A 17,315-nucleotide genomic window follows, 5' to 3' on the forward strand; every position below is an offset into this window, starting at 1 on the left:
GCAGAGGGAGGAGCAGCCTCCATGCAGGGAGCCGGATGTGGGATTCAATCCCAGGACTCCAGGATTACGCCCTCTGCCGAAGGCAGACAGATGCTCAAACCGCTGAGCCACCCAGGCGTCCTGCTTTCCCCTATTTTAAATGTGTGCATGATTTCATATTTTATAGCTTTCCATTTTCCTGTCAATGGACATTTAGACTGCTTTATTTTTCTTTTGTGGCAATGAACAACCTTTATAGATCTTTGTACAATTTGTGTATTTCTTTGTAATGTATCTTAGAAGTGGAATTACTGGTTATATGTGTTCTTTGTGTGTGTGTGTGTGGTTATGTGTGTTCATTTTTAATTAATTTGCTTAAAACCACAAAATTATATCTCCAAAAGATTGTACCAATTTATGTTTTCACCAACACTGTGGAAGAGCCCATTTTCCCCATATCCTTAACAATACTGTATATTACCAATAATTTTCCTTTATAGATGAGGTGTCAACTTTGAATAAATTGCCTTTTTTGAATTAGATATTCTCACCTTCAGGGTACCATGGTTCCCTTACATTGCAATAAGGGATTCTTCATAAATGTTCATGAAATTATTGGCATGATGAAATGTGATTGTATGCTAAATTTAAATTTTGAGGAATAATTTACCACAGTACAAGCCACTCACTCTTCATTTGCAGTTTAATGATTTTAGACAGACATATAGGCATGAAACTATCACCACGATCAAGCTCCAAGATAGTTGTATCACCCCAGAAGTTCTTTCCTGTTTCTTTATGGTCCTTTCTACTTTTAGCCTCTGATCTGGTTAATCTATATTTTTGCATTTTACAGAATGTCCTATCAGTAGAATCCTGTTATTACTAACTACTTTAGCTTTCAGTAGTACTTTTTTTTTTGCTTTAAGTTATGAGAGGTTTTTTTCCTGGATGCAAGTCCTTTATCATGTGTATTTTACAGATGCTTTTTTCAGATTTTGGCTTGCCTTTTCACTTTCTAAATGATGACTTTATGAAAGGCTCTATATTTTGATGGAGGTCCAGTTAGCAGGGTATATGTGTGTGTGTCTTAATTAAAATCTTAAGGTTATAAAAGTTTTCTTCTAGAAGCCTAGAGTTTTAGGTTTTACATTTACGTCTGGTTTGTTTTCTTTCTTTCTTTCTTTCTTTAAAGATTTTATTTATTCATGAGAGATGGAGAGAGGGAGGTGCAGAGACACAGGCAGAGGAAGAAGCAGGCTCCCTACAGGGAGACCAATGGTGGAACTGGATCCCTGGGTCCCGGGATCATGCCCTGAGCCACTAAGGAATCCCATCTGTGGTCCATTTCAACGTAATTTTTATATGTGGGTGCCAAGTATTAGACTTCCTTTTGTTTTTAATGTGTGGATGTCAGGTGTGACATCATTTTGTTGAAAAGATGAGATTACTTTGCTACCTTTGAAAAGAAATTGAGTGTATTGTGTGAGTCTCTTGTGCTAATTTTGGAGGCAGAGGATTTCTAAAATTTCTCAAAGTTCTAAAATTACCTTTAAGTTTTGGGGTCTTTTTGTTTGTTTTAAAGATTTTATTTATTTATTTATTCATGAAAGACAGAGAGAGAGGCAGAGACACAGGCAAAGGGAGAAGCAGGGTCCCTACAGGGAGCCCGACGTGGGACTTGATCCCGGGACCCCAGGTTCATGTCCTGGGCCAAAGGCAGGTACCAAACCGCTGAGCCACCCAGGGATCCCCTCCTTCAACAGTTTTTAATCCTATTATGTGCACAGCAATGGTGGATGCTGCAAAGAATGTCTTTTGAGTATCTCCTGGAAGCATAACCCTGCCAGGCTTATGCATAGCATTAGCATAGAGGAGTCTTCCAAATAGGAGAGGGATGTGCCTGTGCACATGTACATATATTATTGGGATTAAGTGCATTCATAAGAACTGAAGAAGAGATCTATGATACTATGAGAAAGAAATGGTTAATCTTGCCTGATGGACCCTCGCTAGCAAAGCCAGAGGTAAAATTGGAATGAGATCTTGAGGAGGTTTTTGAAGAGTGAAAAGGGGAAGGATTTGGTGGCATGAGGTATTTTTTTTTTAAGATTTTATTATTATTTTTTTATGATAGTCACACAGAGAGAGAGAGAGAGAGGCAGAGACATAGGCAGAGGGAGAAGCAGGCTCCATGCACCAGGAGCCTGACGTGGGATTCGATCCCGGGTCTCCAGGATCGCGCCCTGGGCCAAAGGCAGGCGCCAAACTGCTGCGCCACCCAGGGATCGCCGGCATGAGGTATTTTTAAGGAGATGGTCTCCCCTAAAAATTTTTCTTTTGGCTTTGGCTTGAGATATACTCAACTTCCTTACTTTCTGCGTGTCCAATTTTTATGCCTGTTCCAGTTCTCAAATAGTATATTCTTTGTGATAGGGCTGTAGCATTTATCACATGATTGTGTTTAGGAATTTTGTCTCCTACTGGACTTTATTTATTTTTTTTTTTAATTTATTTATTTATGATAGTCACAGAGAGAGAGAGAGAGGCAGAGACAGAGGCAGAGGGAGAAGCAGGCTCCATGCACCGGGAGCCCGACGTGGGATTCGATCCCGGATCTCCAGGATCGCGCCCTGGGCCAAAGGCAGGCGCCAAACCGCTGCGCCACCCAGGGATCCCTCCTACTGGACTTTAAATTTCTTTAGAGCAGCAGATCAAGTCCTTTGTGTTCACCATTATTTTTCCTTGCATAGTTTCTGCTACATATATAGTAGACATTGATTAACTGTTGGAAGAATTTGTGTTTTCCCACCTATTCACCCATCTTATGTTGAATGAGATCAGACAGTGGCCTAATGAATGAAAACCACAGATTCAGGGAATGACAGTGAGTGGCATATAGTGTTCTTTGAACACAGAATTTGTTATAGAGGTGTGGTAAATTTGCAAAGTTGGTCAAGACCATGAATGTCAGACTGGATTTCTGTGGAGTGCCTTATTCAAATTAAATGCAGGTGTTTGAATTTTATTGTATTATATACTGCACATGATAAAGAAGCTTGGAAGATTTGAGGAAGATATAGAGAGTAAATTCAGTGGGAGTGAAAAGAATGAGACCAATTCCAAGAGACTTTAGAGTTGTCAGGATTTTAGTTTGAAGCTTAAATAAGGAAAGTCACTTAGGATTGAGCATTCTAGCCATAAGGTGGTGGCACCATTAACAGAAATAAGGGAAACATTGGATGGATGCATATATTGGTATCCTATGAGAGCATGAGGGTTAAAGTGTAAAATTTGTGTTCATGGTAGAGATTAGATATACATTTAAAATGGTAGATAGGAGAGCTAAAGCCATTAGACTCTCTGAAATTGCCAGCTTAGAAGACAGAACTTCTTCATTTTGATGAGAAGGAAACTTGCATTATCTTAGAAATATAGAAGCATTAGGAGGAGGTTATCAATAGTGCTAATACAAGTGGAAGACTGAAGAGAGGTCACTGGATTTTTAAGAATTGTTACTTTCCAGAGAATTATATTTAGGGGAGAGCTCAGATTATATTTGAGAGGGGAGGAGAGATGAAGAAGAACAATATGATTTATAAATTTAGGGAACAATATGATTAGTAAAGTGCCATGATAAAGACACAAAGTCTGTGAGAATTCAGAGGAAAGACAGTAGTAATCTATAGATGAATCAGGGAAGATTTTCAGGGGTATAATCTGGTCCCAAATAAATGCATAGGATTTCAATCATTATAGATAAGGGAGGTATGGAATGAGTAGGGATCAAAGGTCTAGTTCTTGTTTAATAGACTTAGACTCCTAGTGTTGGAACAACCTAATCTAACATTGCTAGACATAGACTATTTTACTATAAGTCTGCTAAATTGTTTGGTAGATCTCTGGAATAAATACCTACAGTGGCTGCCTGGCTATGAAGTAGCTCTAATCTGGATATTCTTGCATTATGTTGAACCTAAATCTACCTTTTTGTAATTTGCATTTATTAATGCTCAACCATTATTTAACTTGTACAAAGTGGAATTGTCAGCTCATTTTTGACATTACATCTATACGGTAGCCTGAGATTGCTTTGTGGGCCGCTCCATTATACTAGTTAGTGATTCACCAAACTTACTTTTAACCCAAAAGTAAACCAAAAAAACCTAAGTATTTAAGTTTTAGTCAAGGAAGAAACCAAAAATTCCTTTGGTTGATAACTGAGTTTTAAGTTATCTTGAAGTTGAAGAAATCGAAGTATATTGTAAAGATGAAGCCCAATGTGACTTACTTTTCTTTCTCTCCACTTCCCTCTCAATGGTATTTAGGAGATTCAGAAAAGATAGTGGTAAATGATTTCCCATGAAAGCTGAAGATGGTATGCTTCAGGAATTAGTCTAGGCAAATGGAGAGGAAGCATTTTCAGAAACAAGAATGAATAAAAGGATGTTGATAAAGATACACGGGAATTCTATGTGGGATAAAGGTGGAAAGTAGAATGAATGATGATCTCTGAAGTCATTAAATGGGGAAACCAGATTAATCATGTGGGTATCTGGATTAATAAAAAAGACCAATTGTTTTTAATTGAAAGAAAACTAAATTTTACAGTTGTGCATACCAGTTTGACAAATCTCCACAGTTTCAAGTGTTCATGGGAAAAGTAGGGTTTAATTCATGTAATTTTACTTTATCTAAAAAGATGTTAGATTATAATTGCTCTTATCTTTGAAGGTGCTAGAGGCTAACAACCAGCTGAAGAAGATTCTTTTTGTACATAGTATCCTTTAATCTTGGCTGTCTTTGTTGAACTGTATGTATATAGTCTTGTAGGTTTGATCACAGATCACATCTCAGTTTGCAAATGAGGAAATTAAGATCCAAAAATATCATAACTTTTTCATGGCCTTAAATAGTTAAAATTTTTTTTTTTCCTCAGTCTCATGTTTCAGAGGGTTTTTCTGATAACTTTTTTTTTTTTTTTTTAAGATTTTATTTATTCACGAGAGACAGAGAGAGAAGCAGGCTCCATGCTTGGAGCCTGATGTGGGACTGGTTCCCGGGTCTCCAGGATCACACTGTGGGCTGAAGGCGGCGCTAAACCGCTGAGCCACCCAGTTTAGGTCTACCCTTCTGATAACTTTTTTAAAATAATTGGGGGGTGCCTGGGAAGATCATTACTTTTTCGTGGCCTTAAATAGTTTCTCAGTCTTATGTTTCAGAGGGTTTTTAAAAAGAATTGGGGGGTACCTGGGTGGCTCAGTTGGTTTAAGTATCTGCCTTCTGCTCAGGTCATGATCCCAGGGTCCTAGGATCAAGCCCTGCATCCAGCTCCCTATGCAGTGGGGAGCCTTTTTCTCCCTTTGCCCCTCCTTCTGTTCACGCTTTCTCTCTCTCTCAAATAAATAAAAAAAAAATTTTTTAAAGGAATTAGGAAATGGAAGAACCCAAATCCTAGAAATTTCTTATGTAAGAGTTGGGTACTTTACTGTGAATAATAAAAAGCACAATTGTTCTGGTAATCACATTTATTCTGAATGTGTAGTTTGTCTCTTTTGTTTTTCCTCTTGGCCAGATTATTTATTTTTTTAAAAAATTTTATTTATTTATTTGACAGAGCACACAAGCAGGGATAAGGACAGAGGAAGCGGGAGCCTGATACATATGGGGCTTGAACCCAGGACCCTAGGATCATGACCTGAGCACAAGACATCTAGGAGCCCACCTCTTGACCAGAATCTTGTGTACATTGGCTGTGCGTGAATTATAAACACAAATATCATATTACTAAATTTTCCAGGTCTTAATTTCCTATAAGTACCCAAAATACCTGTTGCTGGTTTATCTATAATTTATCCCTAATGCTTCTTTGATGCATACCTTATGTATTGCACTGTAAATTTTCCTACTCTAGGGGAGAAAATGGGAAGATGGGCAAGATGGTAGTTTGTGTAGAACAAATAAATTAGTGTGCCATTAATAGATAAATCAGTGAGGATTTTTTTTGTTTTGTTTTTGTCTCTAAAGCCTTTATTTTCTGGTTGATACGGTTTATTTCCACCAATTATATTTTAGCCCACTAAATTTTTTTTTTTACTATTTTTTAAATAATTTATTCATTTCAGATGGAGAGAGAGTATGAGAGCAGGGGAGAGAGCTATAAGGAGAGGGAGAAGCAGACTCCCCACTGAGCTAGGAGCCGGACACCAGGACACCAGGCTCAGATCCCAGGACTTGGGATCATGGCCTGAGCTGAAGACAGACACTTAACCAAATGAGCCGCCCAGGTGCCCCTAGCCTACTAAATTCTGACTCATTTTAAGCCAGAATTATAGTGAAGAAGTAACTGCTTTGTAAGTTATATTTAAGTCAGTATAAATCGAAGCACCATTCTCTGAGTAACTTCATTTCATTTATTATTCCCTGTGGAAGCCTCCCTGAACCTTAAAGTAGACTCTGCCTAGCCTCTGTATAGCTCTCTGTTTAGGCTTTTACCAGATTAGCATTGCCTTACCTCATTCACCATTTGAGGTTCACTTTTCAAGTTAACTCCTTTGAATAAATAATTTATTGAATAATAATCTCATGAAAGTTGCCTTCACTGTGTGTCTCCCTTGTCTGTCTCTCTGTATTGATGATATGACTGTCATGCTTTGGTGGTTGTATATATTATAGATGGTGGGCATTTGAAAGCCTCTCAACCTGGTAAAATTACTCTTCAGTTATTTTGACCTTTCTTTGATATTGATACAGGTATTCAGTAGCTTTTTTTTTTTTTTTTTTTTTTACTTTGGTTATATGTATGTGACAAAAAATAGTAGGTAAATATATCCTTTGAAAATGTGATGGAAGATTTGGGATGAATGACAAAGTGTCATTGTAGAAAATCTGGAGATATGGAGGAGAAAAAAGAAAAACATCGGACTCTACAAATCCATAAACGGTCCCTAATAGCGTTTCTATTATTCACCATTTGAACAGAACTATTTTGTTACATAGCTGTTTCACTTAGAGGGTAAGTTAGTATCTTCCCATGTCTTAGTGTAGTATTTTAGCATCAGTTACAGCATTAAAGTATGTATTAATTTTCACATTTTCATTATTTTATAAAATTATACTAGATAAGCCTACTATTCTTTACACTTTCCCATCATTCAAAATAAAAATCTATATTGATTAGCTTTGTTACTTTAAATGTAGCAAATGAATTCTTTTATGCATTAGGATTTAATCCTTATTGGAATTTTTTAGGTTTGGGGGGAAACTGATGGCACCTGAAATGACACTGTGATTCTGCTTTGTGAATTAATTTTTCTTTTTTTTTAAAGAGTTGTTTGATTGTGGATGGTACAGAATTCAATGTATAACAAAGATTGAAGAGCAGACTGGCAGGATTCTAGGCTGGGTTTACTCTGACCTCAAAAACCTTGCTTTGTTTTTTCCTTTTTCAAAGTTCATTCTTACGTGTACAGCAGACCCTAGTAGACCTGCTTCATTCTAGCTATAGGTAGCAACGTGTTATGGCAGAGAATCTAGGTGTTTTAAACAGGAATGAAAGGTTAGGGTCACATCTCCTGATGGAGACACAAGGAACTGCTTACTTTTTGCCAGATTTCTCTATTCCACCTGTGGCCAGGAGACCCTTCCTCATAGCTTTCACCTTAGCTCCTCTAGCTTCTTTATTTCTTCTGAAAAGCCTTATCTTTCTCTTCCATCTCCTTGAACTACTTCAAGGGCTTCTTGCCACTGCCTCATCCCTAAACCCTGCCACTGGAAGCACTGAATTAACCATTTTTGAAAGCATTGAGGCATTATTTAAAACTTTAAACAGATTTGTGGGTTTTGTATACTGTTTCAGGACAGTTATAAAAGGAGAGAAAACCTAATAGAGAATTATGTAAAAGTTGAATTGGGAGTCAGTGGGATTGTATAGAGCCACAGTTTTGCCTGAAGGCTCTGCCATGGTTTATTTATTTATATGAGAGAGAAAGAGCATGAGTGGGGATGGGGACAGACTCTCTGCTGAGTGCAGAGCCCAATTTCGGAGTCCATTCCAGGACCCTGAAATCATGACCTGAGCTGAAGTCAAGCACTTAACTTGACTGAGCCACCCACGCGCCCCAAATGATTTTTATTTAAAAATATCATTACAATTGTAATGATTATTGCAGGTTCTATTTGGGTGTAAACGTTTTTGTTTAAAGGAAACCTAGGGGCACCTGGGTGACTCAGTTGGTTAAGCATCCCACTCTTGATTTTGGCTCAGGTCATGATCTCAGGGTTGTGAGATCAAGCCCTATGTTGTGCTCTGGGCTGGGCATTAAGCCTGTTTAGTATTCTTTCTTTCTCCCTGTCCCCCTCTGCCTTCCCTCTTTAAAAAGAGAGAGAGAGAGAGACCTACATTGAGATTTATTTGTTAAGCAGGAATTTTAAAAGTGTATCTCAATTTGCCCAGTAAATACACATAGATACTGTGGATTTTTTTTTTTTTAGTACTTTTAAGTGTAATAGGAAAGGATACTTGATTATAAATATATATAAACAAGTAATATTTAACTTTCTCCCCCCCCCGTTCCATTTCCTAATGTTACAATTTTGACTGTTCTAGGGGCTATAACCATATTTAAGCCATTTACTTTAAATGCTTGTGTTTGTGTATTTTGTATTTTTTTAAGCCTCCTCCCTGTCAGCATAGACCCTCCCTCCCCCTGCCTGTTTTTCTTGACCTTACCTTTGAGATTTTGGCTTAGCAGTACTTTATCATAGCACCTAACCTGATCTCTTTTGTATGTACTTGTTTATAATCCATGACTGGTTATAAACTTCTTGAGAGCTAAAGTCTTAATCTTGTTCACCAGGCTGTCCCCTTTATTAAAGAGCACATGGCAATGTAGTTAGATGCTTATTTAGTTAATGGAAAGAAATATTGGACGTATACCAAGTGTAAAAAATACTATTCTCTGAGTACTCAAACTATTGCTGATTTTTAATGGTAATTTTTATCATTTTGAAAACCGTGAAATAATTTTAAGGAGAATTACAAAAAAGATACAATACAAGTTAGTAGTTTCCAATAATAAGTGTAGTCGCTAGGTGTCCCGACTTGTACCCTCTGCCTAAGTTCCAAAAATAAGCCGTTAGAATCCAAGGACATCGATTATAGTCTCCAAAGGAAAAAGGTACTGTGAATAGAAGAGACTTGGTTATGGTGTTCATATTGTGAGGCAGCACTGTACTTTCTTGGGAATAAGAAAAAGAACTGCTGCTCCTCACCTACCCGCCACACCTCTCTTGAGGAATAGAGACAAAGAGACACTGCAGATGTTGGAAGTTACCAATAGTTGTTGGGAATTTATTATTGTGTTGTAAATTGCTTTTTAATGTATAACTTTGCTTTATTCCTGTTTGTATGGCTAAGAAAATTTACTTCCTGGGGGTTTATCATTCTTGTGTTTGCTCCCTTAGCATTTGACATTGTGCAGCAAAGAAATGGTTATGGAGAAGCCCAGTCCGCTGCTTGTAGGGCGGGAGTTTGTGAGGCAATATTATACTTTGCTGAATAAAGCTCCAGAATATTTACACAGGTAAGTTCTAAATGGGTTATTTAGTATTTTTATTTAGTTTTGTTTTCTTGAAAACATATATTTTGTCTTTCCTATTCATGTTCTGATTGTTTCTTTGCAAACCATAACCAATATTTTTTATTTTTATTTTTTCATAACCAATATTTTAACTGTCTAATGGCTAAAACCATTTTTTCCCAAGTTTTTTAAAAAATGAAATCATTGAACACCAATAAAAAATAAATTTATTATTAAAAAAGGTAAAATTTCAGTCATGCAACATGAATAAAAAAAAAAAAAATGAAATCAATGAGTGACTGGGTAGCCCAGTCAGTTAAGTGTCTGGCTCTTGATCTCAGGGTCATGAGTTCAAGCCCTGTTTGGAGCTCCATGCTGGGTGTGGAGCCTACTTAAAAAAAAAAAAAAAGAAAGAAATCCATGGTAGGAAAAATGCTTCATATTATATCCTGTTAATATAACACATTCATGTCTGTGTACACGTACAGAATTATATCCTTCAGTATTTTGTATTTCATTTAAATAAACCTTGGGCTTGACAACTAATGGCTTCTAGTCTGCAATTTGAAATCACAGTCATAAGTTGTCTTTTTTTAAGTTCCTTATAGCAGTATTAAAAATAGTCATTTAAGTAATTGCAAAATTTTCTTCTGATTAATCTGTAAAATAGTATTCATTGGTAAAACAGCCGTAGGAGCCTTGTATACTATTTTGGCAGTAGTTGGACATATGTAAGCTTATTTTTTCCAGAAGTTGAGATCAAATTGATACTATGAGTAGTATTTATAATTTTTATTCTTCCTGTGTATTTTAGCAGGTGGAAGATACGTGAGACTTTTTAAGAATTAGATTTCACAAGCATTTGTTGTTGAACACACCAACCACATGAGTTAAGGGATAAATCATTGCCACTTCGTATGGGAAGAGCTGTTAAAAGGACTTCGTTCTTTTAGCTAGGTCCTCTTTATAAGTATTCTGGGCATTCTAAAGTTAGATTTTGCAGTGTCTTATATTAATTCCATAAGGTGTTTTCCTGTAACAAATCCCCCTCTTCAAAAAAGTTCCAAAAGTGAATAACTACATTTTTTGAATTATAGAAATAAAAGATAGTCTTGTTGACCGTGTATATAAAGGAGTTTGGGGAGGGGAGAATGGAATAGGGCCTTTCCTTGTCTGAAATTTAGTCTTTATATAGTATAGGTATAAGCATGGTTTGTTTTTTAAACAGGGTGGTTTTGTTCTGTTTTGTAGTGACAGGCTCTCCACCATTATTTCAAAATAACTTCATAAACTTTTTTTTTTTTTTTTTAAGATTAATTCATTTGAGAGAGGGAAAGAACAAGCAGAGAGGAGGGGCAGAGGGTGAGGAAAAAGCAGAAATCCCCAATGAGGGATCCCTGGGTGGCGCAGCAGTTTGGCGCCTGCCTTTGGCCCAGGGCGCGATCCTGGAGACCCGGGATCGAATCCCACATCAGGCTCCCGGTGCATGGAGCCTGCTTCTCCCTCTGCCTGTGTCTCTGCCTCTCTCTCTCTCTGTGACTATCATAAATTAAAAAAAAAAAAAAAAAAATCCCCAATGAGCAAGGAGCCTGATAATGATGCTGATGCTAAGTTTGATCTCAGGGACCCTGGGATCATGACCTGAGCCAAAGGCAGATGCTTAATCTTAATCAACTGAGCTGCCCAGTCTCCCCCATAAACTTCTGTTTTATACTTAGCTTATGTAACCAATCTACCTATTAATGAAAATTAGTCTGTAATTTTTCACTTGTTAATAAACTGTGATCAGAATCCTTACACATACATCTTTGTGGACGTTTCTTAAGTTCCCAGAAGTAGAATTGTTAAAGGTATAATCATTTCTAAGGCTTTTTTTTTTACACTTAACAGCCAAATTGTCCTCCAGAAAAATAATAGAAGTTTACATGTTTGCCAGTGGTACATGTGAGAAAATAGTGTAAACTTAAAAAACACAGGTAGTAGTTAAAAACATGGACTCTGTAGCCAGACTGTCTGGGTTCGTGTCTTAGCTACTGCACTTGGTAAATTAATTTAATCTCTTCTGAAGCTCAGTTTGCTCATTTACATAATAGTGCTTATTTCATGATGTTATTAGGGGAGAGGTAAATAAATTAATACATATAATGCTCTGAGAATATTGGTTGGCATAGAGGAAGTCTTTTATGTTTCGTTCACAATAGGAGCTGAGTTCTCTTTATGAAAAAATTAACTTTGCATGTTTGATAATCCTAATTAGAAAGATAGGAGTTCAAATTGTTTTTATTTATTATTTATTTATTCATTTATTTATTTATTTATTTATTTAAGTTTTTTTAATTATTTATTTATTTTTATTTATTCATTCATGAGAGACCTAGAGAGAGAGGCAGAGGGAGAAGCAGGCTCCATGCAGGGAGCCCAGTGTGGGACTTGATCCCAGGTCCCTAGGATCCCAACCTGGGCCAAAGGCGGCACTGGACCTCTGGGCCACTGGGGCTGCCCTTAATTTATTATTATTATTTTTTTAAATTTTATTTATTTATTCATAGAGAACACAGAGAGAGAGGAGGGCGGGCAGAGACAAAGGCAGAGAAAGAAGCAGGCTCCATGCAGGGAGCCCAACGTGGGACTTGATCCCGGGTCTCCAGGATCACGCCCTGGACCGAAGGCAGCACTAAACCACCGAGCCACCTGAGCTGCCCTGTTATTATTATTTTTTAAAATTTTTATTTATTTATTCATTAGAGAGAGAGGCAGAGACACCGGCAGAGAGAGAAGCAGGCTCTTTGCAGGGAGCCCAATGTGGGACTCGATCCTGGGACCCAGGGATCATGCCCTGAGCTAAAGGCAGATGCTCAACTTCCTGAGCCAGCCAGACGTCCCTAATTGTTTTAGATAATGCCAGAGAATCATGTACTTAAGAGCAGTATAAAATATTAATGAGATATTAAATACTGAAATAATGTAGATTTTATTTGGTCTCAATTATTTCAATTACTGTAAATCTAAATAAACTGCTTTAAGTTTTTGGAATTAGTAATCACTTGGAATTTTGAGTAAAAAGTTAAAGAGCATCTGGTTCCCGAACAAATCTAAGTAACTCTATCTAAAGAGAAAAACTGATCAATTACTACAGCATCAGTGTTTAGAATGTATTTTGAATCTCATTCTTCCACTTCAAAAAGTAGGTGTGATAGGAATCAGAAGAGAATTGCAAGTGATTGAGTATTTTCAGTGTGCCAGGCACATTAAGAATTCTCTCATTACTCATTTAATTCTTAGAATAACCCTATGCAGTAACTGTTTTGTTTGATAACCAAGGAAATGGAATTTAAGGACCATAAGTAACTTTATCAATATTATATAACTATTGAGTGACAGAGCCACACATGCAAACTAGGTCTTTTTGTACCAGAACTTTACTGTTTCTTAGGCTTCTCTTGATACTGAATGTTAATCAGTTATTGGCTTTATAGGTTTTATGGCAGGAATTCTTCCTATGTTCATGGTGGAGTAGATGCTAGTGGAAAGCCCCAGGAGGCTGTTTATGGCCAAAATGTAAGTATCAATTTCCTATACATTTTAGATTTTTTCTTTTTTTGTGTGTTAAGATAATTGAAAATAGCCTTTTTGTGCTCATGGATTTCTTCCTGAATGTGATCATTGCTTGTAACTAGAATTTATGTTACAATAATTGTTAAATGAGCTTTCAGTCCTTATAATGTATCCATTGTGTTTGAAACAAGGTGTTAAACTGGGTCGGATACAAAGAAGAAGATGGGATATTATCTATCTTTGATGTATTTTATACAGGAAACAATTGAGGACAGTGTAGTAAATTTATACAGATGTAGGCTAAACCATACGTTACAAGAATCCACAGAAGCATAAGTGCCTTATGACATTATAGAGGATGTGGGACTTTAGCTAGATGGTGAATTATAGAATTTGGCTTTACCGTACAAGAGGAAATTAAAAGTAGAAGAAATGGCACCAGCAAACCCAATAAAGTAAAATCAGCTGTGAGGTCAAAGAGTAGTCAACACAGTTGTGTGAATGATTAAAAACTTAATACAGAATAGCGGGAGAGAGCTATACAAAGCCCTTATTACTGCTTAATATGGGGTAGCCGTAGTGATCTCTTATGTCGAACTGTAACATGTTGAAAATGTTGGTTTAGAATATCAACCTGGCAATAAGGTATTATGGTGGGAAAAAATTCAAGTGAGGTAGAAAGATTACATAGTTAAATTTTAGAGTTGTGAGGTAATCAAAGTCTATAGTAATAAGTAATGAAGTATCATAACAGTTTGTATTTCCTCCTTCCTTTTTTTGCTATTAAAGGATATACACCACAAAGTATTATCTCTGAACTTCAGTGAATGTCATACTAAAATTCGTCATGTGGATGCTCATGCAACCTTGAGTGATGGAGTAGTTGTCCAGGTCATGGGTTTGCTATCTAATAGTGGACAGCCAGAGAGGAAGTTTATGCAAACCTTTGTTCTGGCTCCTGAAGTAAGTTTTCATTTCACTTGATTTTCATTTGTATGATTTTTTTGGTTATTCGTTTCTTGAAGTGTCCAGAGTGTCTTCAGGTTATGCATGTAGCTAAATTTGAGAAATTGATATTGGACCTATTGATAAACATTTGACCCTTGAGCAACGCAGGGATTAGGAACACTAGCCTCCTGTGCAGTTGAAAATCTACATACAACTTCTGGCTTTTCAAAAATTTAACTCTACTGATTGCCTATCATTGACCAGAAACCATACTGATTGTATAAATAGTCATTTAATACATATTACATAGTTTATATGTATTCTATAATTATATATTGTATTCTTACAATAAAGTAGGCTAGAGAAAGAAAAATATTACATAAAAATACATTTACAGTAACTCAGAAAAAAATCATGTGTAAGTGGAGTCATGCAGTTCAAACTTGTGTTGTTCAAGGGTCAACTGTAATATATTTGAGCTTTGTGTGTGTGTATACACTTTGCCTATCTTTTTAATTTCTTTTCACTTTGCCTATTTAGAAGTAAAAGTCTATTGATAACATAACAATAGGATGCCTAAGATTACAGGAATAATATAAAATCTTATTTAGTAATTTCTATGTTAAAATGGCAAAGTATCATTTGTTAATCAGTCTTGGTTCTCTGTTGAGTAGCCATTTCTTGAGTTCCAGTATTTGAATGGTCTACAGTATACTTTATATTAATATAGCATGTTCTATTCTAGAAAATTATATGTAGTCTACATTATATTTTATAGTGTTAAAATAGATATTGCGGGTACCTGGGTAGCTCAGTCATTAAGCATCTGCCTTTGGCTTAGATCCTGATCCCAGAGTCCTGGGATTGAGCCCCAATTGGGCTCTCTGCTCAGTGCTGAGCCTGGTTTCCCTCTGCCTGCCTCTCTCTCTCTCTCTCTCTCTCACGAATAAACAAAATTAAAAAAAAAATAGATTTTGCATGTGCCATGTAATTTGTTCTTTTTATTCATTGTCACGTTTGTGTGTATTTAATGGAATATTTGGATTTCATTTTCCTGTAGGGATCTGTTCCAAATAAGTTTTATGTTCATAATGATATGTTTCGTTATGAAGATGAAGTGTTTGGTGATTCTGAACCAGAACTTGATGAAGGTGAGGTTAAGATAGGCGGCTTCTATTGGTACTCTTTAAGGGCATGAAAAGTATGAAACTTTATTTATTTATTTATTTATTTATTTATTTATTTATTTATTTGTTTATTTATTTTAAGTATGAAACTTTAAAAAAAATATGAAACTTCAAAAAATTTACTGCTATTGTAACTGAGTCAAGCCCCCTTTTTTCCCTTTTGGTAAAAAGAAATGTGTTCATTGTATGTATGTGTTCATTATATAAAAATCAGACATAGAAAGTAAACCAAATTTCATTCTTATCCTCTGTATATAATCAAACATTTTGTTGAGTCATATCCTTAGCAATATATATTTTTGTAAAAATGGAATTGTGGTGGTTCAAAGCTTGCTTTTTTCCACTTAATATATCTTTGTTAACTGCCAATTTTTTGGCTATACCATAATTATTTACTATATATATATTTGGTTTTATTATACTATTGAATAGATGGGACATAGGAAACTGAGTTATGGTTTAATATCATTTATTTCCTGCCCTTTTCTAATTACTAGATATTTTTTTAAAAATAGGGACACCTGGGTGGCTCAGTCAGTTAAGTGTCGACTCTTGATCTTGGCTCAGGTCATGATCTCATGATCATGAGTTTGACTCTGTGTTGGGCTCCACGTTGGGTGTAGAACCTACATAAAAAAATAATAAAAATGGAGTAAATACCAAACTTCATCTTTCTTGCTCTTTAATTGTTAAGAGAACAGAGAATGCTGCATTTGAACCACCTTAGTGAGAAATAGGTCAATTTTTAAAACTTACCACTTACATTAAAAGTATGCATATGAAATTGTTGAGCCTCTTGAAAAAGAAATGTGTGTTATGTATTGTCAGAATCAGAAGATGAGGTAGAAGAGGAACAAGAAGAAAGGCAACCATCTCCAGAACCTGTGCAAGAAAATGCTGATAGTGGTTACTATGAAGCTCACCCCGTGGCGTAAGAATAGTGTTTGCAAGGCCAGATTTGGTCTAAACTATAATGTAGTTGCAAGGTGGTTTTTGTTACTGGAATTACTATTAGAAGTAAATTTTTGATAAAGGTATCAGGCCAGTATTTGAGTACTTAATATATATATGTAAAAAATTTTGGAAAGAGTTGTTTTATTTACATAACAAATTGAATATGGTCTTGCCCAAAACAGTGTTTACTTACTGATAAGAATAGTTAGGAATACACAGAACATTTCATTTTTATAAATACGAGGTTTATTTATAGTTAGTATTCAAGTAAATATTTTTAGTAATTTAACAATCCCATTTTAAAATGGCAGGGTTAAAGAAATGCTGCTTAAGACTATTATTATTATTCCCTTCTGCCTTCTTATTGGACTTCTGCTTCAAAACAGCTTATTACCAGTTATGGCCATTAGATTAGAGAAATATTACATTGTTTTATTACAACTGATCATTTCGCTCATACTGAAAAATGAACAAAATATTTTATTTTAGTAATGGCATAGAGGAGCCTTTGGAAGAATCCTCTCATGAACCTGAACCTGAGCCAGACTCTGAAACAAAGACTGAAGAACTAAAGCCACAAGTAGAGGAGAAGAACTTAGAAGAGTTGGAGGAGAAGTCTACTTCTCCTCCTCCTGCAGAACCTGTTTCTCTGCCACAGGAACCACCAAAGGTTAGATCAAAGGAAGTCTTTAGGCCTATAACAGCACACTTTCACATTTGGTGCCATTGATGAAGCATGACCTTTGTTCTCTTATGTTAAATGGTTTAATATAGTAAACTGTGCTTTTTAATGTTTATGGGAGCTGTGGGGGTTTTGTAATCCTGAGGGAATTTCTTTGTATTCATGCCCCGCAACCCCTCAAAATACCCCTGAGAGTGAAACTTATGATTGATCCTTGTCTGTATGCAGTGTTTATTTAGTCTCTTACATGAAATTATTTGAGTCCATGTATAAAGCTGAGAGTTGCTCTTCCATTCTGTATAAGTCCTCTATGCACAGATGCAACTGGAGTCATGAAGTTGCCCAACTTAAACAAGTTGGGCTATTAAAAGAAGAGATACATGTTATTTCTGGTTAAAATAGGAGCAATTTCCTTACTACACCTATTAA

General features: G+C 36.1%; 1 protein-coding gene across 2 annotated transcripts in view; it reads left to right on the forward strand.

Annotated features, from left to right (window-relative positions):
- G3BP2 (G3BP stress granule assembly factor 2) overlaps window positions 1-17,315 on the forward strand; it is a 33,627-nt gene that overhangs the window by 5,806 nt on the left and 10,506 nt on the right. For both annotated transcript variants that reach the window (XM_055313025.1, XM_055313026.1), the window contains exons 2-7: window positions 9,445-9,563; window positions 13,037-13,118; window positions 13,905-14,078; window positions 15,124-15,214; window positions 16,079-16,181; window positions 16,694-16,874. In XM_055313025.1, the coding sequence (XP_055169000.1) occupies window positions 9,469-9,563; window positions 13,037-13,118; window positions 13,905-14,078; window positions 15,124-15,214; window positions 16,079-16,181; window positions 16,694-16,874 (726 nt within the window). In that variant the 5' untranslated portion in view covers window positions 9,445-9,468. The remainder of the gene's footprint in view (window positions 1-9,444; window positions 9,564-13,036; window positions 13,119-13,904; window positions 14,079-15,123; window positions 15,215-16,078; window positions 16,182-16,693; window positions 16,875-17,315) is intronic.

Source organism: Nyctereutes procyonoides, unplaced genomic scaffold (genome assembly GCF_905146905.1).
Source record: "Nyctereutes procyonoides isolate TBG_1078 unplaced genomic scaffold, NYPRO_anot_genome, whole genome shotgun sequence".
Taxonomy (NCBI): Eukaryota; Metazoa; Chordata; class Mammalia; order Carnivora; family Canidae; genus Nyctereutes; species Nyctereutes procyonoides.